Source organism: Dermacentor andersoni, chromosome 10, assembly GCF_023375885.2.
Source record: "Dermacentor andersoni chromosome 10, qqDerAnde1_hic_scaffold, whole genome shotgun sequence".
Taxonomy (NCBI): Eukaryota; Metazoa; Arthropoda; class Arachnida; order Ixodida; family Ixodidae; genus Dermacentor; species Dermacentor andersoni.
This window is the reverse complement of record NC_092823.1, coordinates 46,202,904-46,229,881: the sequence shown is the minus strand read 5'-3', so window position 1 is coordinate 46,229,881 and position 26,978 is coordinate 46,202,904. Positions and strand designations below refer to the sequence as shown.

Here is a 26,978-nt window from a genome sequence, read left to right as displayed (position 1 = left end):
TCAACTACTCTTTAATTTGCCGCTTTAATACATGCGTTTGACTCGCGGCATTGGAAATTCACCATTGAATTGCAAAGTGCTTCGCATTAGTCTGGAAGTCTGAAACTATAGCTCCAGATCTGAGCTGTCTACACCGGCAGTGTGCTACAATACATTTTAAATAAATAGCTCAACGTCGCGTCCCAAACCTATGCAGTGAATAATGAGCGATACCGCGTTGTGAGGACCCCAATTATATCTTCCCACCAGGATTTGAGAACTGTACGCCGAAAGCACGGTAAACAGGTGTTTTTTCGTGCCGCGGAATCGGAGTTTAGCCAATCAAGGAAATGTGGTACGAATGAAATGCTTCATCACCCACCCCTGTGTCTCGAAAAAGTTCGGCAGCATATTACACTTCCGCAACGCGTGAATGCGAAAGCCGGCTGCACACTTTTGGTTATGCGTTAAGTTATGCGATCGGAGGGGTCAGACTTCCTGCAGGACCCAACGAGCCGCAGTGTGAAGTACACGTGTCGCAAGCCGTTGTCTGCGAGCTTCGGCCTCCTCTCCGCGTTGCCGGCTCTCGTCGTCACGTTGCCGCTTTTGCAGTTCGGCTTCTTCGGCTCGTTTTCGACGCTTAGCGGCGCCTTCGCGCACTCGTATAGCTGGGTAAGACTCGCGCAGAGAACGTCTCTCTTCATCTTTACGTTTCATCCCCTCAGCAGGGAAAAGAAGCACTCGCGGTCGAACGCCTTGATCCCGCCGCTTCGTACGTCGCACTTCGTTTCTCGCTTGGCGGGCATCCACGGTCGTAGCGTACTTCCGAGGGGGGTTTGCGATGCTTTACTGACGTTTCCGATGCTTGTTCTGAGCTTGTTCTTTATTGAAACGTATGCTGTTGTGTGGATGATTTGAATGAATGTATGCACTGTTAGCTTCAATTTGCTGAGCACTTGTAGCCTCTGTCATAGGGGTATGAGCCATTGCATTTTTGCTTGCTTACGGAGGCGTGAGCAATTGCTGATGATGATGGTTTTGTACCATGGGACTAGAAGAAAAAGAAGAAACTTTAGTAAAGAATGGTCCGGCAGTTTTTGTTGTGGTGGCCTCAGGTGGCGGCGTGAAGTCCTTGGACTCAGGCGGCATCTTCGGCTTGCCGCACGGCCCAGAGCTGGTCTGCCAACTCTGAACTTTTGAGAGCCGCGTCCCAGTGGCGGCGACAACAACGGAGAAGTTCCCCGGCGGCCCCAGAAGCCGGCGCGGCGTCGGGAAGAAGCGAGTTCGAGGATTCCCGTACTCTAGCAACGGCCGCGATTATGGACGCGTCACAAACGGAGGTGGTTTCATTACAGTTGTTGCCGGCACATCCCCAGAGCATGTGTCGCAGCGTTTGCTCTGTGTCCGCAAACTTTACATGTAGCTGTTGGATATTAGCTCGGGTAGTAGCGATGTAAGACGGTGGGGCTAGGGTAGGTGTGTGTCTGGAGCAAGCGTAAAGTTACGGCCTGGTTCCTGTTTAATTTATAGTGTGGTGGCAGCAATGTGCGTCTTTCGAGTCTGTAGTATTGTGTGAGGTCCCTGAGCGTGGTTAGGCGATCGCCCCACGCCCACTGTGAGTCTTGTTGCTGCATATGTGTCGTAGTGTCCAGATCCGGCAGATCTGATGCCGCGCTCTCGGGGACAGACTAGACGCCGATTTCTTTAGGCATGGGTCATTGCAACGAGCCACTTAAGGCTTCCGCCGTAAAAGAGCCCATCGGCCACAATTGCACGGAACTAAAGTATGAGTGTCGTTTTTCAAGATTATTTTGTTTCAGTTACTTTTTTTCAATTAAATTATTTGGTTTTACGTGTCAAAACCACTTCTGATTTTGAGGCACTTACTTTTTTCTTTTTTTGCGGGAGAAGGAAGTGGTGCTGCTCTCGGAACTACTACGTATTGAGAATTATTTTGTTACAACCTGGTTTAACTTCTCAAATTTCAACGTTTTCTGCTGCAAAATAATATCAATTCTCTGAAAGGGTATAAATTAGCGGCCTCTAACAGTGCTACATATTACAAAACTAATGTCCGATTCGCCCGTTACCCGGGAAATACCAGTCATCTTGAAAAGCACGTTCAAAATAAAAAGAAAGATTATGCAATGTGGTGCCACAGTTTAAATACGAAGAACTCTGCGGGCACGTTCGCCTCAATGCTTCGTAGTAAAACGCCCGGCCCTGTTTTTTCCCACTATGGAAACCTGAATGTTGATAGAAAATGCCTTAGGACAATCTATCTTCAAGCTACCTTGCAGAAAAGTGTGAAGCACCTGTGCATGCCGAGAACACTGCAGGCACTTACGTTCTAAACAGAAATGACGCCTACATGTAATAAAGTGCGAAAAAGAAGGCGGTATTCTTGTAACTCAGTAGGTGTTTGCAGAAGACTTCAAGCTCAAATGAAAAACGGCCACATACTCTCGAAGATTTCCCCAATCGGCAACCCGCCATAATGGGGCATTTCGCTTGTAGCCGTCTAACCTGGTTTAATATCTAACGCACCTACTATGCCGAAAACATGAAGAACTATCTGCTTGGAAACATTTCTCAAGTAGATAACATCGATCCCACAAGCTCCCGTAACGCCCCGGTGATTATCAATACAGGAATACCGCAATAAAATGCTCTCCAAAGCCAATAAAAGTTCGGCCTTGCCCCCCGGCAAGCCAATTGGCGCAGCACGGATCACAAGTGCCGTTGCTCGGCAGAGCGAAAAACACGGCGCCGAGCCAAGAACCGACGTACTTGCTCGTTGACAGGCATCGCACGCGGTTTAAGACGTACCGGCCTGACTGCTTGCTGCGGCTTTTATTTTATTCACCATCCTTTCTTTCTTTTTCCTTCAGCGTTCGCTCGGCTAGTCATGCAGGAAGCGACCATGCGCCTCTCCGATAGGGTACTTACAACTTCCGCGTTGGGTATGGAGCGCTCTCAATCACTGGAGGAGGGGCAGGGGTGAGTGGGAGGGGGTGGGAGTTGAAGCGAGAGGCGCTATGCGTAATGTAGAAGTGACAGCTGTCACGGACAAGGCCAAGTCGGTGGTATGTTTTGTTTTATTGACGCTTTGTATTGGTGCGGCGTAGGTACACGTCGCGGCGTTATACGTTTGGCTGTCATATGCATGACACTGACGGGACTTTTTTTCATTATTTACGAATTACGCTATTTATTGATTGTGACGCACCGACGTTGGTTAACAGTTATGAAATGCACGGGCAAGTGCTCTTTTCACTTGTGAATTGCCGTAAATTTACACATATACAATTGTTTATCCTGAAAGAGGATACACTCAATTCGAGCTGTCATTCGTACACGTACCCTGTGAGAGAGAGAACCCTTTAATGAAAGGCAGAGATATTAGCCGGCATATAGACATCGCTGACGTGCTACTCTGCGTGGGGACAGAACTTCATCTTTGTGTGGCTCTGGCAGATGGCGCCATTGCGCCTATAAAATGGGGTCCTTACTACGCTCGTAGCTGCCGTACCTGTTTAACAAAACGAGCAGGTACGCATTCTTCGTCAATAATTAACAAGGGATGGGTAATTATCTTCAATATCACGGCCATATTTCCGTTACCCATGTACATACCTACCAATTTTCAAGGTTACAGATAGTGCGCTACTTCCCAGAACTTGCTCAATAAGAATAACACGTGACCAAGTATCTGCATTGCACATGGGGTGTAGCGTAATGTTATGCCTTGGGACCTTGTGAGCAATTACTTGTACGTCAGACTGGAAAGTGGGTTCATCTGCGCCTCAGCTAGCACCAGTATAATCTACAGGTGGCCACGCACTACAACCTGGCGAGTCATTGTCGAGGAGGCACGGGTCAGCCCGATTTCGACATAGAGAAAGTGAAGCTTCAAGTGCCGTATCTCAAAGTGCTGAAGATATTAACGGCAAGGGAGTTAAGAAAAGTTATTGTAAACTGAGCGATAGGGCTCGCATGAGCCTGTCATTCGTTGCCCTCTTTGAATGTGAGAAAGTGCTGTAAGCATTTTGCCCCGCTCTATTCCTTCTCGATATATACGTGAGTTTATCATCAGAATTCGGTGGTATAACGCATTTCCCTCTTTCGTTTCCCTCAGCTTATGGCGTTGATAATGCCGGAGTTCTCATTGGGATGCTTACATTAAAATGATGTGTCGGTTAAAGTGGTTATTGACGCCAGCGACCTGCTACACATAAGACTCAAACCACGTGTGCAAAAACACACACGTACACACACACAAACCAAAAGAGAAGGTGGCACGGTGCTGCAGTGCAAGTCCCGAGCATATGTGTCCGTTGCTTTCTTTTGCGCTAAGGTTTATTTACATTTTCGGCGGTGCACACATAAACATTTCATCCTGGCCAGCGCTGCATCATCTGTTCTGCTAACCTGTCTCACGTTCTCGCGTAATTTTTGACCTTCGCTTTTTTGAGATATTCCCTAACGTCTGCACTTCTCAACGGCTTCTTTCAGAACTGGATATATAGAAAAGCATTACACAATACTTAGGGAGTCCGTGGCACAAGTGCGTTCGTTTTTTTTTTCCTCTGGATTTTCTTCAGGCTTTCAATAAGCTGCAGTATTCCGCGAACTGAAAGGCCAATACATTGCATGTCACTACTGTAATCATTCTTCTAGAGATGGTGTGGCTAACAATGAGGACCACATATAATCAGAAAATTACACTCTGCTCACAATGAACGGGCGCTGTGCTTTCTGTGTTATTTATCTCGGTACAAGTCTACGCAATATGCTCGCGAAAACATAAAGTATACAAAAAAGGACAACCTCACCGTAGACCATTTCTAGTGCAGGGAATAATGCTATATTGTTCTGCACGCCCCACTGCGACAACACTGTACCTGTCCCGACGTGCCACCGCTAGCGTGAGTCTTTTTATGTTAAGCGAAACTATAACCATGTTCAGATCGTATCTCAGTTGCTGCAGTCTGCTTTACGTTGTTACCTACTGCCATACTATCTTCATATTTTCTTTCTTGCCGTTGGTTCTATGGCGTACAGAGAAAAAGTCTTCGTTTTCCCTGCTGACGTATACAAGCAGATGTAGCTGCTGTAGTGTTCTAGTTGCATTGTTTAAAACGATTTGTGCATTGATAAATGACTCGTTGTTTGAAGCTCTGTACGAATATTCTTGTTGAACAACCCGCACTGTGTGCAATATCCGCTGTGTCCACATGGCGCACATTACCCAAAGTCCATATTATCCACACTGGGCCGTTATCTCGCCTCTAAGCCTGTGGTGAAAAAGCGCGAGTTATTTCTTTAACGTTAGCTCGGGAAGCTTGAAATCAGCATTTTGCTCCCTTTTGGTCCCGCCGAAGAGGCGGCTGCAAAGAAAGGGTGAAGAGGTGGCTAGCGGTGTGTGGCTTATGAACTTTGCTCGAGGAGCGAAGCGCAGTGGTATAGTTGGTTGTCAGCGGAGGGTGACTGACGAAGTGACGGCACCTAACGCGTGAAGCTGTCCTTGTTCACCATACTCTGCACGCACCGTGCTCATTATGGCAACCTCTATCTAAGACAGGGGCCGATTGACCGTCGCGGAAAGCTTTTTCTGAGCAAGCGTTTACTCGACAAATGTACGCGAGCCTAAAGCACCGCGTTGAGCATTTTCGTTGGCATATGGACGAGATTACTATGGTATCAATTTTGCCAGACTTCGTACGGAGGTACTAGCGTGGAGTAGGGCGACACAGCAGAGGTCAATCACTCTGCCGTTTTAGTTGCACTAGCTGCCTGCTCATTATTTCTTTAATTGCGCCAACGTGCTGCGCCCTGTTGCTTTACGCAGGGTACTATTTCCTTTCGCGGAACATATGATTGCTTTCGTTTGTAACTCACTCCCTTGTTGGGTGTTTAGAGAGAGGGGCAAACACCTTAGAACATAGTAGAAGAAAGGAGGCGTAGACGACACGCAATGTTTGAATAGATGGCGGACCACTCACACGAAGATCCTCGCACAGGATTGGCTATCGGCTGTAAATGTTTTGGGGCGGGGCACTAATGGGTAAAAAACATGGCCCAGAACGCTTGGTCCAGACCAAGCGTTCTGGACTCAACGTGCGGTGCTGTGCACCATCGACACAGCACACCTTATGCTGATGCGGCGCGTTGGAGGGCAGCGTCGCAGTGGCCACCGCGAAGTGCCGAGCCCGTACGCAGCCAGCTGTCACTTGTGGATTCTGCCCCCTGGGTCGAAGTAGTTACACCTAGTCCACCCAACCAGCAAACAGGCCAGGCTACCCTAGGGCTTCTGGCACCGAATAAGTTATCGGCAGCAACCGGCGCTACACGTAGCGATCCTGCAGGACCGGCACCAGCCCACAAGGTGAGCGCAGTCAAGGCTGCCTCACCCTCCCCGGCCCCTGCCGGCGCTGGTAACAGTCGGCGTAGCTCAGATCCAAAGGCAGCCCCATCAACCTCCGGGCTGGTGGGTGCAGGGGTCACGTCCTCAGATGCGAGACTCTCTCGCGATACTTCTCGCTCGCAAGAGCGTGTGTCCGGCACCTCACAAGAGAAAATGGACACTACACCTATTCTGACGGCGCACCAAGCGCCTAAGGATGGGGCGAGGTTCCCTGGACCGCTCCAGAAAGGACAAACACAGCGCTACAGTGCCTCGAAAGAGCTCTGTAATCTGAGGCAACACTTCCGTTTTTGTACACACAGCACCAATGTACTTTCAGTATGGATACACAAATAATACAATGGAACGTCAGTGGTCTTAGAAAGCTCGATGATGTGCAAGAACTTGTCCATGAACACAATCCAAAAGTACTGTGTGTAGAGGAAACGCACTTAAAATTGAAAAACACAAGCTTTCTCGGACAGTATGTTACGTTTCGTAAAGATCGCGATGATACTGTCGCAACATCTGGTGGTGTTTCCATTATAATTCATAAAAGCATAGCGTGTCAACGCTTACAGCTACAAACGCCCCTCGAAGCAGTGGCGGTTGGAGTTGTCTTACTAAACAAACTGATCACCATTTGCTCGCTTTACATACCCCCACATTGCCACTTACACAAACACCAATTTCAGTCCTTTGTGAATAAATTGCCAGGACCCTACCTTGTTTTTGTGGATTTCAATGCACGCAGCAGCCTGTGGCTTGACTCTAGTATAGTTGCGAGAGGCCGTCTTGTTGAACAGTTTCTCTTCTCTTCTGATGCGTGTCTTCTGTTCATTGCAAGCTGTATAAGAAGGAACATACGTATTACTGTCTTGCAAACAGAACCTTTTCTTCAATTGATCTTAGCCTACTTTCGCCGTAAATATTGCCTGAATTTGAATGGGAACTTACCAGAAATCCTTATGGGAGCGACCACTTCCCCATACTGCTGAAAACATCCAAAGGAAACGAATCTCCACCACAGGCTCGACGTTAGAATTTTTACACAGGCAATTGAGAGAAATTTTGAACTCTTACTAATAATATCTCGTGGGTTGACATATCTTCGTTAGGAATTAAAGCTGCTGTGGCGTATTTTACCGCCTCAGTAATTCATTCCGCCTCTAAGTCATATATGAAGTAAGTGGTGTGGCATGAAAACGTGGCGTCCCGTGGTGGAACGACGAATGTGGGAATGCTCGTATGAAACTGAACAAAGCGTGGGGGTCGCTACGAGCGTCTCCTACTGCGGAGAATTATATCAATCCTAAGAAGGTAAAATCCCTAGGGCAGAAGAACGCGCCGGCAGGCTAGAAAAGAGAGTTGGCAGAAGTTTCTATCGGGTGTCTACTCATATACAGATGAGGCCGAAGTCTGGAACACGGTTAACAAGGTACGAGGGCGACAAACATATTCACTCTCTTTGGTAAACACACAGGCCGATAGCTTGTAAGGCCAAGCGAACTTCCTGGGCGCACATTCTGAACATGTTTCCAGCTCAGAGCAACAACACAAGGTCATAATAGAAAGACAGGAACTGGAAAGAAAGTGTAAAAAAAATACGAGGCATATAATGAGCCTTTCTGTTTAGCAGGGCTACAGGTATCACTAAACAGCTGCAATAAATAAAGGAGCCGACGTGTAATGTATGAAATGTTGAAACACCTACCCACTGAAACTCACAAAAAAAACTCTCGTTTCCCTCTAGAACGTTGTATGGTCTTCCGGTGAGATCCCATCTGCCTGGAATGAGGCCATCATAATTGTTATTCTGAATGAGTGAGTGCATAGATTCGAGTTACCGGCCTATAGCACTAACAAACTGCCTCTGCAAGGTCTACAAAAAATGATAAACCGCTAGCTACAACAGTTCCTAGAATCAAGAAAACTGCTTGACCCATACCCGTGCGGATGTCACGGCGGTCGATCCACCACTGACCATTTGATACGCATTGAGGCACAAATTCGTGAGGCTTTTGTTCCCAAACAGTCTTTTTTTTTCGACATTTTTAGATATGGCAAAGGTGTACGACACAACGTGGTGCTTTGGAATCCTCCGTGACCTGTCTAGAGTGGGAGTCCGAGGCAACTTACTGAATGTGATTCAGAATTTCCTTCCCCATTGCACGTTCCGTGTGATAGTAGGTAACGTTATGTCTCGTCCTTTTACGCAAGAGGCTGGTGTTCCACAAGGTGGTTTGCTGAGCTGCACTCTTTTTATTGTCAAAATGAATTCACTTCATAATGTTATACCACGTACTGTATTTTATTCTGTATGTGGGGATGACATCCAGACAGGTTACAAATCATGTAATCTTAGCATCTGCTGGCGACAAGTACCGCTCGGCTTAAATTGTCGAAGTGGGCCGACGTAAAGAGCTTTAAAAGGAATCCTAAAAAAAAGCACGTGCGTCGTGTTCACTAGCAAGCGAGGAATACCGACACACCGCATAATCGATTTCAGTGGAGAACGTCTATCTGTGAGCAGTGAACATGAATTCTATTATATCATGTTAGACAGCAAGTTAACTTTTATTCTGCACTTAAAGCATCATAAAGGAAAATGCCTTAAGACTATGAACCTACTGAAGCTCTTGTCCCGCACTACCTGGGGAAGGGACAGGCAATGCGTTATAAGCTTGCAGAAAAGTGTAAAATAGTCACGCCTTGACTACGGAGCAATAGTCTATAACTCTGCTAGGCCTGGTACCTTGAAAATGCTAGATCCTACCCAGCACTTAGACATCCGCCTTGCTACAGGCGCCTTCAGGTCTAGCCCTGTGCAAAATCTTTACGACGAATCTAACGAATGGTCTCTGCACTTGCAAAGAACATATTTAAGCTTTTCATATAGCTTCAACGTCAAATCAGCTGTAGATCATCCATGCCATTCAACCATTCACGACGTGCCCACGGCCAGGCTGTTCCGTAACGGCCCAGCCCACTAGGCCTCCTCTGTCCTTCCGATTGGAAGCACTATTATGAGAAACAGCCGACACTCTTTTAGAGAATGTTCTAATGGTTCCTACTCGGCTTCCTCCACCTTGGGAGTGGCAGACTGTCCACTGTGACATCTCTTTCTTAGAAATATCAAAACGACCACCTGCGGCAAATATCTATTTGCATTTTCTTGAGCTTAAGGAGGAGTATTCGTCTGCTGAATTTGACACAGAGGCTTTGAAGTCTTCTGCTTGTATTGCTTACGCAGCTCTAGGAACATCGCTTTTAGTATCCGGCACACTGAATCCGTAAACCAGTATTTTTACGGCGGAAGCATACGCGATCCTTTCTGTAATTAAACACATTAAACAAAGAAATCTTACTGGGCTATTGTGTTGACGGACTCGTTGAGTGTAGTTCGAGCCCTAATGAGTTTATCAAAATCTAAGAACGTTATTAACGAACTACATGCATTTCTATGCTATGCCTAAAATGGTAAACAAGTCATCATTCATTGTTGGCTTCCTGACCACAATGGCATAAAAGGCAACAAAGCTGCCGACGAGAACGCTACCTCAGTAGCTTTTAGCGACACAAACACAAATATACCCATTCCAGCCACGGACCTTAAACCATACTTGTCACAAGCTGAAGAAGCACTGGCAGGAACAGTGGCATTCTGAGGTATCCAAGAAACTGCACTCGATCAAACCCAAGTTAGGGCACTGTATATCGGAGAAAACATCATGATACAAGGATGTGGTCCTTTATCGACTAAGAATAGGTGATACCTTCGACACACACTCTTATCTACTGAATGCAAGTGACCCTCTCTCATGTACAAAGTGTGGCGATAGCCAAACTTTGGCATATTTGGGAGGCAGAAGTGCTTGTATGCATCCTATTATTGATATGACATTTTCATAACGAAACTTTTATGCCCATTTATTTTGAGTCATTGTCATTATTTTGATTCTTATATATTTTACGCACTTAACAGCGACTCATTTTTAGGCCTCCTCCAAGCCACGAAACATCGACATTTCTAACTCGATTTGATCACTTCATCACTTACACAATTCATTACCATATGTCATAGCGCTCTTGGGCTATACATGGCCCAAGAGCCACCGAAAGCCGTACATCAGTCAATCAGTTGAATTGGTTGTATACAGGCAGGCGAGTAAAATAGAAAGTCTTGCATAGAAGTTACCAGTCGAAGCAAAAATTTTACCTATTTTGAGTAACAGCGCCACCGATATCGTTTGTGTGCCGGTTTCTTTTGTGCAGAGAACATCACTCTAGCATAAAATCAATATACATATTGTAATATGTGCTACAGTAAGCGTATACAAAATGCGCTACACATTGGAAATTGGTTTCAGGCAAAACTTTCGCTATCATTTTGCCATTCATCCTGAAACACAATTATTCTTGGTAATCTGCAGCCCCTAGTGACATAACACGTTTACGTGACCCCCCCACCTAACAACCTGTATAATTTGAACCACAATAAATGTAATACAAGCATGCTTACATTGCCCGGTAAACACATAAAGCTTCTCTGTTTTCTCTGTAACGGCGTTCTCGACCGTTACAGTGTTTTTCAAGTTGTGCTAGCAGTGATAATTTCTATATAAATCGTATTTCCCTACTGCTCGCCATGTGGCTCTGTATTTTTGTTTTCGTTCTCTAACAAAAAATCACTAACACTGCCTGTATGAGCGTGTAACTAATATCCATCTATTTTAGTTTCTGCCTCAGATGCCGATGTGTGACCTCATTTGTGTGACGTGTGCAGCGACAGCTCTCACGCGGTCATTTGTTTACCTTCAGTGTTATGGGTGCTGGGAAACTTGTGCTGTCCGGCCACTCTCGGGGTTAGTCGTCACATCCCGAACAATTGCAAGACGTCTTTTCTGGCTTTTAGTTCTGAAGTCCGTTTTAGACATTGTTAAGGGCAATGTTAGGCTTCGAAAGTCACCCTTCAGACTTCAGTCTTCCTGGCAATTTTGGCCTGCGGTAATGCTTTTAGTTGTTCCGTCTTACTTTATTTCCGCCTCCCTGAATAAACTAACCTTTTCACAACCTTCTAATGACATGATCAACAGCGTGGACCAGAAGGCGAGAAAGCCCGAACAAATATACTTACGATGAAATGATAGTATTCTTCAAAATGGTGCAGAATTCAAATCTCCATCATCACTTTGAGTTAACTCCTACCAAGTAGCTTTGTGCCGTTTCCATGCTGACTGCTCCGCGTGAGCCTTATGCTTCTTTCTTTTATGTCATGTCCTTTGCGAATATTTCAATGTTATATGTAGCGCAGCATTCTAAATAAAACCAAGACTTGAGAGTCAACGAGTTTGTTGCATTTTCCTTGTTTTCTCCTGTCGTCTGCAAGCGCTTTTCACAAACAATCTGGCCACATTTCATGTTCTCGAGCATTAAGATGCGGCTAGCTTGCGTTTTATAATTTGTATTTTTCTTGTAACATGTATTAACATCTATCGAGTATTGTGAACAGATGCTGAATTTTTTGTTTTATTTCATTTATCTTTCTTGTTCTGCTTTTTCTGCTTGTAACACAAATTGTAATCTCCAAACTCCATGACTCACAATGACCTCTAAGGTATGCTAAATGACTGCATAGGCAGGCTGTTAACACATGCTCTAATATATTCACTCCCTGTATATGCAGTCATTTAGCTCTAATGCCACTTACACCTGGGCGGTGCATTCACCAAGGCGTATGATTCATTGAATGTTTGAAGGCCTGTGCACATGTTTGATTGCAATGGCCGATAGCGCCGAGGACAATGCCTTTGGTGTGGAGGAGACTATAGAAGACCTCCTGTGCCACTGCCCATCTTTTAAAAGTGGAAGAGATGGCCTCTGCAAAGCTCTAAATCAGTTGGATAGAAAACCATTCACCTTGGACATGATCTTGGGACCATGGCCTCGCAAACTGCAAATACAAGAGGCCACAAAAGTGCTGCTGCGATATTTGAAGGCTACCGGCTTGAGTGACTCAGTTTCTGATTGAGTACTATCTGCAGTAAATAGCAGAAATCTGCTGCCCCGTCGGTGATATGCACAGCGCAATTTCTCTTGTTCTCCTAATCTTTCCCTCCGCTTTTCTTTTCCCAGTCCTCAGTCCTGGTTGCATTCTCTGCCTTTCATTTATCCTTTTTTCTCTCTCTATTATGTTCTAATCTGTATAAAGAAGCAGTAATAGAATTGTGGAACTGGTCCCTCAACCTTAAGCGCTCATGGAAGGAACACAAAGTTCTTTGTGCAAGAAATCTGATACGAAATTGGTAGTGAACGTTACGGGGAGTCGTATGACGCACAAGCCACATATCCCACGATTTTGTCGGATTATATGAGAACACATTTAAAGCATATTTGTTCTTGTGACATGATTCAATATGTGCGATGTGTGTCATGTGACATTTTCTGGTGGTTTGATATTTTACAATATGTACGCGGTCGCTGAGGTGTACAGGTGTGTATCAGTGCACAATTACCTTCAAAATTTGGCTAATAGCTGATCTGCATCTACTCCTGGGTACTAAGTTGGCCTTTCCGCTGTTTAGTACCTCTCAAGTGTCGTTATTTATCGTATTCATTGGTTCTTTTTGATAACAACATATATTTGTGGTTCGACGCACTTCTATTGTGTGTAGAAAGCCGCCACTTTAGCGTGGATATGCTGGGTTCTAAGAAGTATGCAATGGTGGTGGACAACCTTTTGCAAAAGAATGAGGCCATAGATTTGCCACTGCGACAAGAACGAATGAGGGCCGATGGAGAACTTAGACGTGCTTCACACTTCTTTCTTTCACTGATTACCTTCTCCCTCCGATGTGATGCGGGAAAGAGATAGATGCATACGAATCGTCAACGCTGCTTAACGTATAATTGCGCAGGCGGTTCCAGTACAGGTCTCGGATATAAGCAAATACTTAAGGGCGGATATGATGTACGCTGCCGGATTCGCTTCCTTTGGTTGGTGGTATGAGCTAACTAAAGTCGAAATATTATTTACGTAGGAATGAGAGCAATGCAGAATGAGTTATATGCAAAAATTTGTGTGAAGATGTAAAGCTCACGTGTGAAAAATTAATTGTGTTGGTTCCCAACTCCTGCTCACGCCGTGAGTTCAAAATCGCGCTTCACTCGCTTGATTAGGAAAGGCATATAGCACTTCCTAATCCTAATAATAGCAATTATTGGCGCCTTCAGTTTTCTTCATCGCTCGAATCTAACATCCTTCCTTTTTGTCATTTTTGTAGTTGACGTATTGCTCGCTGATGTGCGATTCGGAAACGCATGATGTCCGTAACGTCACTTTTTGGTGGTTGCTCCATACCTGCTCGTAAAGCCGATGGGGTTTTGACCTCAAACACAAGGCATGTGCAGCACTGACGTCAGCAGAACTAAGAAGGATGCTGACGTGGTACGGCTTTGACTCACTGAGCTCAAATCTAAGTTAGACCGTCTCTCTGCCAGTGCAAAAAATCACGCTCCTATTTTCGGATTGAAGAGGGTACCATGTTTTCCTTGCGCGACTGCCAGAAAACGGGACCATATAGTCTTCCAAGAAACGCTACATGCTCCCAAAGAACCTCCACAACTTTGCATGAGATAGCTGGCGATATTGCATGTGCGAATCTGTTCTATAATGTAGTAAAATGAATAGTTACACAGCGAGTGTGATTTTGTACGGTTGTGGAAATGGTACTTCTTGAGTCCGATTCGAATACGAATCGAATATTGCCGAAAGCGAATCAAATGAAATGGAATATTGACTACGCCATTTCATACAATGATGTAAAATTATCTTTACATCTTAGTTTATTCAAAACATTTACTACTCTTTGACATTATATCGCACGTTACAAAGCGTTGTTACTAACATCAGAACTAGATCATTAGCAACAAGTGTGCAGTTTATGTGCATGCTCAGCACTCAATGACGAGTGCGAATTATGCAATGCTACCAGAAAAGTACGGCTCCATGAGCGACATAGGGTACATTCCTGCTTACTTTTTTCATCCTGGTAACAGCTCAAAACATAGACGAGACACGAGACGAGAAGACGACACCACAAGCGCTTGTGGTGTCGTCTTCTTCTCTCGTGTCCCGTCTACGTTTTGCGCTGTTAACACCAGGATGAAAAACCAACAAGCCCAAACTGCTATTCCAACCTTTTTGTCATTTGTATCTGCTATTGGTGCTGAAATGAAATTTATGGCGATTTCGCTGCAATAATGTGATAATTCTCGCGCAATTAGCGATTGTTAAATAACAGTACGCGACCTGAAATATCAGAAAACTGTTAAAAATAACTGTTTGTTTTTCAATTGTGGCTGTTCTTTTCGAAAACCGAATCATATAAGGCAACATTCGGTTCCTTAGTGGAACGTTTCGAATATGCGCACAGCCCTATGAAGACATGTGTACTACAGACTGGCCTAAACCTGTCCTACAAAAAAGAAGTAACTTCGGGCTTTGTGGCTTCCCAGGCCGGCTAGTGCTGAACTGGGAAAGCAGTGGAAAGGAAGTTGTTGATAAAATTTCGTCATAGAATACAAATATTGATGATCGCAAGGGCAATAAAGGACTGTGCTCATCGTTGTGAGTCACTGTACGTTCGTACGGTGTTTCATTGCGCAGTTTTCACTAGCATAAAGGTAATTTTCTAAAGTCTTCAGTAAATTTATGAATGTCGAGTGTCTGAGCATCGCTAATACTATCTAGGGCATATAAGAAGTGCACGATTATACTAGAGATGGCAATGGAAATAATGAAAACTGTACACGGTGCGCTGGTAAAGTTTAAAACGTGTACTCAGTCGGCAATATTATAAAGTGAGCGCCCACAGCGCAGTGCAAGTTCATTACTGGTCGATGAGAGAGTCCGATTTCCCACAGTGAATATTGTTACCCTATTTGTAGGATCAATTGCCATAAGACTAGAGTGTAAGGTTGCTTGTTCTCTCATCATAGGTTTTCTTTAATGTCATTCTGCGCTATCTCTGAGCGACAAGTACAGCTTTGTCTAAAGAAGGTGTTTAAGTGCGCCGATGAAAATGGCTTTACGCTCAATGTCAGCAAAAGTACCAGTCTTCTTTTCCCACAAAAGAAAGAGGTCTTATAGCAAATTCTGAAGTAGAACTTCAGGGGCAGCACATACCTGTGAGCACAGAACACAAATTTTTAGGCGTAATTTTAGACACGAAATTAACCTTTATTTCACACCTTATGTACCTCAGAAACAAATGCCTAAAACCACGAACATTCTTAAAATTTTGTCACACACAACGTGGGGAAGTGATAGGAGATGCATAATGAACCTCTACAATATCCCCATTCGAACACGCTTAGATTATGGGGCAATAGTTTATCAATCTGCTAGTCCGAGTGCATTGAAGATGCTAGATCCTGTACATCACCAAGGTATCCGCCTGGCGACTGGTGCCTTCAGGACAAGTCCTGTGGAGAGTCTTTACGTTGATGTTAATGAGTGGTCACTTCATCTTCAGAGGTCGTATTCAAGTTTTATGTATTTTCTGAAGGAAAATGGAAACCGTGAACATCCCTCTTACTCAAGTGTGAACAACATGACATCTGCAACTCTATTTAATAATCGACCGGCAGTTAGAGAACCTTTCTCACTGCGTGTACGGAAACTCAGTCAAGAAATGGATGTTCCACTTTTTGAAAACCCTCTAATGGCTCTTGTCACGCTATGTCCGCCGTGGCAATGGCAGCTCGTTGAGTGTGATACTTCGTTCGTTGAAATAAAGAACGCTCCCCAGGTACACATTGAAATGCACTTTCTTGAACTTCAGTCGAAGTACTCTTGCCAGGTATTTTACGCAGATGCCTCAAAGTCGCATGCCGGCGTTTCGTATGCAGCCGTCGGTCCATCATTTTCAGACTCTAACGTCCTGCACCCAGAAACAAGCATATTCACTGCTGAGGCATATCCTGTACTGACAGCTGTTAAACATATCAAGAAAAAGAAATTGCAGAAGGCCATTATATTCACAGACTCCTTCAATGTCGTAAAATCTCTAATGTCACTCCAGAAACGCAACAATCCTGTACTCAATGAGCTATATTCGCTCCTGTGCACAGCGTATACATCTAATCAGCACGTCATAGTATGTTGGCTACCTGGGCACAGAGGCATTGAGGGCAACATGCTTGCAGATGAAATTGCCACCGCCATTGCAACAAAAGCTGCCAACGGTTCCGTAGGTATCCCTGCCTCAGATTTCAAGCCATTTTTGCGCAAAAAGCTTCGAAGGCATTGGCAACACAAGTGGGACACCGAAATTTCAAATAAACTCCATTTGATCGAGCCACAATTAGGAAATTTGCCACCGATAACGAAAATAAGGCGAATCGAGGTCATTTCTGCCGCCTCAGGGTCATACGTATGGCACGCACTCTTATCTCTTGACTGGTAGTGACCCTCCCATATGCTGTAGATGTGGCCAGATAGTAACCGTCTTCTATGTTTTGCTGGAGTGTAGAGAATTGAAAACAGAAAAGAAAAAGCACTTCGCTCTAGCCTTCCGACAAAATATTCCAATTCATCCGCCAATGTTTCTTAGTGCTGACCCATTTTTTAACAGAAAATCGGTTTTTACCTTTCTACAAGATGTTAATTTGTTGCGAGTTATAGGCCGAAGAGAACCGTAGCACAGCATCTTACCAGATGCTGCTGCTGCAATAGTAGCACTTTGTACAGCACGTGCCTACAGGCCATTGCATTTAAGGGCCTCATTGAGGCAATAGTGCTACTGGCACTTATATATTTTATTCCACAATTCCATCAGAGCATATGTTTTAAATTCATAGCAGATGCCAAAGTCATGACAACAATTTTAATAGATACGTGCTTATTTTACGAATGCCTTTCTGGCCCCTATAAAGCCAGGTTGCATTGTTATAGCCAACAACGACGCCATTGGTCATTATTTGCATCACTGATTGCATTAAAACATTGCTTGGCGCTCTTTGGCCATGACTGGCCCTTGCGCCATCAAACACTACTTATCATCATCATCATCTATGTCATTCTGCTCTCAAAATCAGCAGTTTTCAAGTGCTCCCAAAATCTAATGATGCCTTCACCAAAGAGATATGTGCTACGGACACAAATTTTGAGATAGTAAGCAGATCTTCCTAGTAACTGTATTACGTGCCACAACTACAGCAGTTTTTAGGCGTGTGATCCGCGATCATAAAAATCTGCATGACAAAAGCATCCCTATTAGTATATTATCCCCATTATCGCATATGACAGCAGCCATTCTCCATTCGCTGCTCACACAAAGTGTTACAAAATGCACATCTTACAAGAAACCATTCACAGTGAACTGGTTCTCTTGTCACGTGATGTTGACACTGGTGTCAACTTTGAGCACGGCTGGTACAGCCACTGTGCGCCAATGCTGCAGCGGTGTGCTCCTTTGATATTGTATGGAAGCATGGAAACTTATGAAGCGAAGATGGTGGCTTCGGCCTTGTTTTCAGTGTCCGCGTCCACGTAGGCGTCCTCCACTGTCTTATCCACACTTGCGCGTTGCCATGGCTCTTCAACCACTCTGCCCGCTCGTACGGCCTACCCCAGTCGCTCTCTGATGTATATACTCGATTTCATACTTGTCAGGCAAAGTCGCGAGTGCTACACAAATAGTGAACTGAGAGAAATGCCACTCTATGATCGCACATAAAAACAGATATTTTACAAAGCAGTTGTTCTTGACCTACTATATCTCACGTGCTATGCTTTGGTGCCGAGCGCGATTGCTGGGCTCTGGTCGGTGGTCGCACAAACGCGTCACTGTGCTCTTCTGGTGCAAAGTATACATCAAGGTCACCGACGGCTTCATGTAATAAAAACATAATATGTTACTTCTCAATAAATGGCACATTTATCCTCTATCTCATGCACTATTATTTCTTGCAAATCTCAGTAGTAAAAGACGTCTGATATTTTCGTAACGTTGCTTCCTATGTGTGAAACAGTTTATACTCGTGAAATTCTGCGCGTTTGATTCTATCATATCGCCCCTGATAAAGTGCGTGATATCGCACGCTCTTTCACCTAGTACGCTTTCCGACTTCAAAAGTAACAACGGAGGCTGCCCCAATAGGGTTTTCGTTATTGATAACTAATTGAAGCACGCGCACACGCGCAAACGCGTGCACTCTTTTTGGTTTAGTCATATTTCATCGCACCACACGCATGATGTGGCACACTTTCCGATTGCTGACATCATGCCAGCTCAAACGATTTGAGGCATATCTGAATAGTCCTTGTGGCAGGGGCTTTCATGCTAGCATGTGTGTCAGCAGTCACGAGAGAGCGCTTTGACTGACGCCGTAATCTTCAAGGGCTAGGCCGTCTTATACGCTCGACACCCGCGTCTGACATAGTCGAGTGGGCTGCCTCCGTACATTTCCTTATTGCGCAAGGTATTTCTGCTAGCCGTAACGAAACGCATCCATTCTACCGTTTATTCTACGCAACAAGTATCGTAAGCATGCGAAACCCATAATTTAAACCTGGTGAAGAACTGGTTAAGTGCACCGTAAAGCAGTGGTAGTTCGATATACCAACGCCAAGCTAATGCGCTGCACTGTCTCATATCGTAATCATATCATATCATGATCATATCGAAACCTCGTTCTTGCCTGTTCCCTTGTTTCAATTATTCATTAGACTCACTGGCACGCAAATAATTCAGTCTATTCTGCGAGTTCTCTAATTCATTTTTTTTACCTTCCCAACAGGATTAACGTGCACCCATGCCTAAGTGCATTACAGCTCCTGCATTTCGCCCCCATCCAAATGTGGCAGGCGTAACAGGCATTGGATCGCGTGATTTCGTTCTCAGTAGCAAAATGTCACAGCCGCAGAGATAGCGTGGTGGATGCTAGGCGAATATGGGTGTGCCTACATATATATTTTTGCGAAGCCTGCAGGCCTTGTTCTCTTTTCGCGAACAATGAGTCCCTGCTGAGATCGGCCAAGAAGGTCTTGCTTTCTGACGTTGACCATTGTCATAGCTTCGGGGTGACAAAAGAACCCATCGGCAATCGGCAGTGAAATAAGCTGCTGGAGAGACCAAGGGCATGTCCAGTCGGGGAGGTGTTTTTTTATGCCGTATCTTTTACATATGCGAAACACGTGCGGTCTTTTACAATAGTATTTGCACCTGTTGCGGCGAAAATGCTAGAAATGTCAACACATGCAGCTTCGTCGATGTGCTTCGAGCTGTTGACTATTTCGGCCTGCCTGTGCTATCTGCTAGCCTCGTGGTTATCCGTGATGATAGAACCAGGAGGACATTTTTTTTTGTTTTGAAATGAGAAGCTTTCTTTCTCAAAACCCCGTATGGCTTTCTTTAGAGTTTTTGTCTAATATTCTCATTTGTAATTTGTTTTATTCAAGCATGTATAAAGGGTCCCGGTGCCCGACCTTAGTACCCTCTTCTGCATATTCTGTTACTCTATTAATCATTTCATCAAGAGGAAGAAACTTGAAACATGAGAACTTGGAACTTTATGTTACTGTCGGGCAGACGATATCTTTCTTCCCCCTTTCTCACTGAATCATATTGCTCTAGATAGGTTGCCATATAGTAACTCCGAAATCATTCGCAAGAAATTAATTTTTCAAGGAAAAGTGATTCCGTAGAATACCAATGAATTTGCAACATGTTTTGGGAATAGTTGTACCGAAGATATTTGCTTCGTGTATTCTGTGCCCAAGCTACCACAAAGCAAGTTTGTATTTTTGTTTTTTAAGCAACGAATGAACTCTACGAATGAAACTAACTATATATTTTTATAAGGTTGCTGCAGAAGCCATCAGTATTTTTCATGCTCTCAGCAATGCAGCAAGTAATCCAAAGTGATTGCACTTCCGCTATATGGGTTGTTGAACATGCTTTAAAGTGTAATTTTCAGTTGTTTTTGACCCGCTACTTGTTGCGTTTTTCGACACGTAGCGTTCAGCAAATATTCATTAGGCCACTGAATATGCAGACCACAACAACAACGGGAGAAACCAGTTCTTGGACGCTTTTATTTCACCTATTTTTCGTCTTGGGGGGGTTACCATTCGTCGACAGTACTTACAAAAATATGAGCTTATCTCTGATTCCGAAACACAAAGATACGAACGATATCATTCGTATTTTGTAGTATTTTGGCGGTTTTTATAAGCTCTCCGTCGGTGCTGATGCAATAATGAAGATAGTTTTGCCTTTCGTGGCACTATTTTCGCAGCATTAAAGTAGCTAACGTGACAAAATAGTTCTCTGAGCCCATCTTTGGCGCCATCGAAGCCTGTTCAGCCGATGTTTTCCGAGGGGAAAACACCATTTTTTGAACGGCTAACTGAGCACACCATTGGTGCTTCGTTCTGTACTAGTGCCTACTATCAAGTGCCGCTTTGTTTCGTCTGCAGAGCCATATGAATTCTGGGGTGGGAAAAGACAACAACGCCTACCTGGGTTCCCTGCTTTCGATTCTTAATGTGGAGCGAAATTTTATGAGTATTTCGAAGCAAGGGCAGCGCGCGCAGGTGGGTCATGATTTTCTTGCACCCAAAAGACTGTGCAGACAAGCTTATTCTCTTTTCTATGAAAGATGACGCTGAAAAGAAAGAAATAGATAGAAAGCTGATAGACGAAAGTACGCGCAGTGCGTTTTCTAAAAGAAATACTGTCGGGTTTGAAAAAACAGCACTCAAACTTTCAGAAGTATGACCGAACAGCTCAGCGAAACTATTTACAATTTGAATTGCCATAACGGTGCCTGCAAAGCTACTTCAATAGCTTGCAGATTATTCTAAGTAAATCAACACTGACGAGAAATTATAGAGGCTGATGAAGTAGTATGATCGGATTGTGTTCATTGACTACCTCAAGCGTCTGTGGACAACGGCAATGAAAAGCAGATGAGCAATACATGCATGACAGTATAACTTTGCTGGGGTGACCTGTAGTAGTAGGCCTCTTCAAAGGCATTTTCGCAGCATTAAGGGTTAGTGATTAGCGTGGGATTATTAGTTAGGGTATTTAAAGCGTTGGCTGTTCGTATATAAAACTATCGTTGCTGGGATGTCGTCGGTACAAGAGGTGGGCACTTAGAGCTTCAGCGGATGTTGTGTGAGGCTCAAGATAATGCCTGTGCATAGAGAGGAGTTCAATAATAAACATGATAATAATGAGCCTAGGATGAAGGCAGAGCTGGGCATATATCGAGGGTACAAAGATGAGCTTGAAGGTGAAATATATTAAAGGAGGGCTATCATTTTGCTGCCAGAGAAAAGGAGCCGACTTTTTTACAAAATGCTGTAAATCTGGAGATTGATGAAAGAAATAGGAACTGTATCTATATGTTTCGCCTGTATTGCTGCGTTTCTGTAGGCGGGTGAAGGAACGTCGATAGGCTAATTAGGAGTTCCTTAATAACTGAACCTCTTGTTTGTGTTTTGTTCTTCCGACTATGTCTGGCGTCTTAATTCTGCTGTTCCCCGGGGTGATCAACATCATCATCATCGTCAACATCGTAAACGACAGCGCAAAAAAATACACGGAGAAGAAAGTTCAATTTTCTCTTTGCATTATTCGCTGTTGTTCATGCCTCTTGTCCATGCGCTGTTACTTAAAATCTAGCTGCACAAACTCCCCCAAAGGGCAGGTCTGGTAAACCATCATTACAACCAACAGCAACAAAAACAATGTCGATGGTGACCACGACCGCAGCAGCAAGCATGAATAAAGACAACTCTAAACGCTGAACTAATATCATTTGCCACGCAACTGCTTCTGGACACGTGGTGTGCAAATTGCGACAACCACTCGCTTCAACCGAAGCTTCATGAATTTGCAGTTCGATCATGGTGCGTCGATATATCTGTTCGCCGTGATCACTATGGGCGAGGAGGTTCCAGGTGCTGCTCTAATGCAAAGTTTCATTGTTTTTATGTTTATTTTACCAGGTACAGTGTTAATATGCCGTGCGGTGAAAAGATTCTTTCCATGCCGCGGTATTCAGTCACACAATGCATACATGTATATATGCCAAGAAACCTGAAAAGTGTTTATTGAATTTGTCACGCTTGCAGGGGGACCAAAGAACCCTCACACAAAATGCTACGACATCGTGGGATACCATCCGTGCAGGGTGGCGCATGCCGGGTCCAGGTGGCACTTCGACATGCAGACCAAGAGCTGCTTAAAGAGCCAGTTCTGTGCAGAGGACAACAACAACTTCCACACTAAGACCGAGTGCGAGTACGCGTGTCCCGCTTGTGAGTATGCCGACACGTGCAGCAGCACTGCACGCAACAAACACAGGAGCAGTACGCGACGTGAGGTTAACCGGGCGATTCAAACGCCCTAACATTGCAGTGATGTAGAGACTAAGCTATGTTTATTGAGTAGGTTTTCTGACTGCTGAGGAGTGTAACGTCAAGAATGCATGTGATGGCGAAAAAAAGAAGACATGTAGAATATACTGTAGACGGTCAGCACTCTTCGTCGCGTAACGACACTTAAGAATGCGACTCCCTAGGGACCATGTTGGGAAGAAAATCATGGAGATAGCTTTCCCTCAGGTGGAAGTATCGACTTATGTGGTTGGTCATTTCCGTGGGTGTAGTTCGAGCGCACAGTTAGAAAAAAAATGTTAGCGCACTTAAAAGTGCTGGTTCTTCCAAGGTAAATGGCCTTACTAATATGGCTGTAAGAAAATGTGTGCACGACAGCGAGCTCAAACTAGGCCCGAAATGATACAAGCGTGGTTGAAAACTGTACTGATTCTGGCGATCTATGAGCAATTAAATATCTTACCCAATTGCTTGACGAAACATATAATCAATATTATTTATTGCAATTCTCGTTTTCTCTGTCACCACTACCATCATGTTCACTTGTCAGAAAAGGTAACTGTATTTGTCCTGATGAACAATGCAGACTTATTCCTCAAGTGGTAGCTACTGCTCGGGAGCTGCTTCTTAAATACGTAGGAAACAAAAAATCAGGTTGTCTCACCAACTACGGCAGTTTCTTCAAAAACGCATTTCTGTATCTAAAAAAATATCAATATACGCCGTATAAATTCGTAAAATTTTTTTTAGAGCTGTGGAATAAAAAAAACTTGAGCCTCAACTCGAGAATGTAACTCTGAAAGCTACTACTAATATTATCTAGAAAGCAGAGAAATTTATGTATCATAAATTGATCTCAAATATGGCATTAAATTATGTATAGAACTTTAAAAAAACGTCCAATGCATTGACACAATTTTAGATACACATGAACATCTGGAATTGATAGGCTTTAGGAGCTTTAATAGGTGCAGTGTTAAGAGCTGCTGCATCATTTCTTGATGGTATATCGGTCTTTGGTTCAGATACTATACATTTCTCCTAAGACAAACTTTACCTGGGCACCAAATCCGAATAAAACATTCAAGCCATGTAATAAGACCAATAGCTCTTATCAGGTGACCGCGCAACCAATTTGAATCATCTTTCCTGTGCTTGAAAGAGAAAGTACAATTGTAGTGGCTGAAGTGGCTGAAGGATCTGGTACATTGTGAGAAAATCCACAAAGACAGGTAGGTTTCAAACAAAGAGCTGAAAGATGTTTACAAAACCAAAACTCTGCACCGAAAACAGATATCGCAGTTCAGTAAACTGCATCTGTTAGATTAACTGAACCGCCTAAATCTAATATATATATGTATATATATATACACCCACGAAAGTGAATGGGAAAACGGCGCTACGTAGCTCAATTGGTACGAGCATCGAACACGTAACGTGAAGACTTGGGTCCATATATAACCTGCGGCCAGCTGTTTTACAGCGTAAGCTGTGATGGACTCATTCCAACAGCCGTTTAGGTTGGCGATAGTGTCCGCCGTCACCGCCTCCTCCACCGGTGTCCTGTGTCTGTAGCAGCTGTCGCCGGGAATGCCCCCCCCAAAAAAGAAAGCCCAGTTCCCGCCGATATTTAACCCGGGCTCAATGCGTGGGAGTCAACTACTCTACCACTGAGCCACGTCAGCTTCATTTTTTTCATTATTGCCTCGCTTGACACAGAGTTTACGAGCTCAAAAGAACAGAGTGGCAAGATCATAGTACCGAGAACCGTAAGCTGTTTTCTGACTACAAGTCAGTAAACGTGGCTCAATATGGTTGCACTGAGACACGTCAGCACTTGGTAGCATTCAGCGGGAAAATGCCCCACAAACGCGTCCTAGCGCGCTAGGAGACACGCGACGGGACATGCGCGCCGCGTAGTGTGGAAGCGGGCACAATTTGCATTGCAATTGCATATTGTTTCACCAAGTAGAATGCCGTGTAGCTGGTGCACAGGTAGCGGTACAAGGCAGTGAGGATAGTTTAGGGAAGAAAAAGAAGTTGAAGGAGATGTATGCAAGAATGCTAGACAATATAATATGTGCCGGAATAAATCAAGCTGGCTAGCCGACTATGGCACCGTCGCGTTTCAAAGGGCACGCCAATAAACAATCATAATTATAATCGTATCGTGTCGTTCGCCTTGCAATGTGATATGCGCGCCTCGTAGCATCTATGCGTCCCCCTTTGCATTGCAGTTGTATATAATTACAGAAGAGGCACCTCATGTAGCAGTTGCGTAGGTAGCGGTGCAAGGTAGACTGCGAAATCTTGAGGAAAAAAAAGAACATGGAGATGTATAAACATTGATGTAACGAAAAATATGTATGGCATACCTGTATAATTCAGTTAATCGTGTGTCTCGAAGGCATAATGATCGAACGAGCTAATAGTTGAAACGTACGAGTAAGCTAACGTCTAAACGAACGAGCGAACGATGACTAAACCAGCCATTGAACGAGCGGGAGACCGCACGTTTTCTTTGTGAGTGCTCCACCGCCGCATCTTAACCTACACAGACTTTAAAGTTGACACGGATTATCACGTACGTCTCAAAGAATTATGACGCCGTCGTTCGGCAACGAACTCGCTTTCCGGAGAGCACGCACACTTTTCCTTTGTATCGGAGATCCACCGGGCGACCGCCAATGACGAACACGAACAAAAGAGGCAAACGAAGCTATTCGCTCTAAAGAAGGCATGTTAGTAACCCCAAAATTGCAGAGAGTTGCTTTCCTAAGATGAGTTTTCAAACTCGAGCCTCAAATTATGCCAAGATGAACGCGCTGAATCCTAAACGTTTTGTGATCACGATTTCACACGCAGCCTCGCATACCCGGGAATTCAAGGCTGTTGGCGTACATTATGATTAGGCGCACCAAATACGGCCATACTACTTATATAAACAATGTACACGCCGCCTAGGACTATACCATGAGAGACTCGCGACTCTCTCGTATAGTCTTGTGGAGAATGTTGGTCTGAAGTTGTCCCTCCCAATTTGATAAATCCATGTCTTTCTTCCTAACCCGTAGCGCTTGCCGGATGGTATGGAGAAAAGCTTCCTGTCTTTGCTGAAACTATTTTGCCGTACGAAGGCGCATCAGGTTAGGGTGATAGAAAATGCTGTGAAGCGACGTCGCATGCCGCAAAAGTTCAATGCGTTGGCAAACCAAAACAACACGGAAGAGCGATGGCGCCAACAGGTGCTCCTCGCCACTCTGTAGACGATTCTCAAGCGAAAATGGAGATGAAACGTGGCTGTAAACAAACGAAGCTGGCGTGAGGGCCCACGTGTTGCCATTAGGCCAATGGCGACGCGGTGTAGGCCTCGACCAGAGCGCGCGAGGAGGGGGCGGCATTCTTCAAAGCGTGGCGCTACTTTACGAAGTTTAAGGGGTTTTAGGTTTGTGCAGATGATAGCAGCAGCTCGCGGAGGGGCGTCATCGGATTCGCATTGACGCGCGCGTGGGTGGAGTCATCAGACATAGTCCGCTCGGTAGCATGATGCCTGATTTCGGCATATTACCAGTGCTGTCAAGTTGGTCTTCGGTACACATTTGGTGTAGTCGCCAATTTCTCGCGGAAGGAGTTTTTTGTCTAATCGGATCGTGCGCATAAAGTTAACCATGAATGAAGGCGTGACGTGAATATGGGCACCAGTGTCACATAAAGGAAGCGATAGTTCATTCGACCAATCATTCGCTTTGGATTATACGGCAGGCTTTTGTCTCATTTTAGCAACTGTGCAATTCTTCTGCAGATTCGTTCTGTCTGTTCGAGAAAGCTGAAGCGCCTTGTACCAACACTACTGGACATAGCCAGTGGTACTTTGACTCGAAAATTCATCGGTGCAAGAAGTCGCACCAGTGCGTCACCGGAGGCAACGCTTTCGTCACGAGAGCGGACTGTGTCTCCAAGTGCCGAGCAGGTGAGTCACAAAATTTTCCACGAGAGCATTCTTTTCTCGAGCACGAGGTCACGGGTTCAAGTCCCATTCACGGTGGTCCAATTCTGATTTGACTGGAATGAAAAAAAAAAGCCTTTGGGGCGATATTATGGGGAATGTAGGACACCGAAGAAGTAAAAACTTTGCCTGAGATTCTTTTGGGGAGTACCTCTATGCCCGTCAATAGCTTT

General features: G+C 44.6%; 1 protein-coding gene across 1 annotated transcript in view; it reads left to right on the top strand.

Moving 5' to 3' along the window:
• LOC126543123 (papilin-like) overlaps window positions 1-26,978 on the top strand; it is a 45,628-nt gene that overhangs the window by 7,536 nt on the left and 11,114 nt on the right. The window contains exons 2-3 of the mRNA XM_050190270.3: window positions 22,536-22,721; window positions 26,602-26,769. Of these exons, the coding sequence (XP_050046227.1) occupies window positions 22,536-22,721; window positions 26,602-26,769 (354 nt within the window). The remainder of the gene's footprint in view (window positions 1-22,535; window positions 22,722-26,601; window positions 26,770-26,978) is intronic.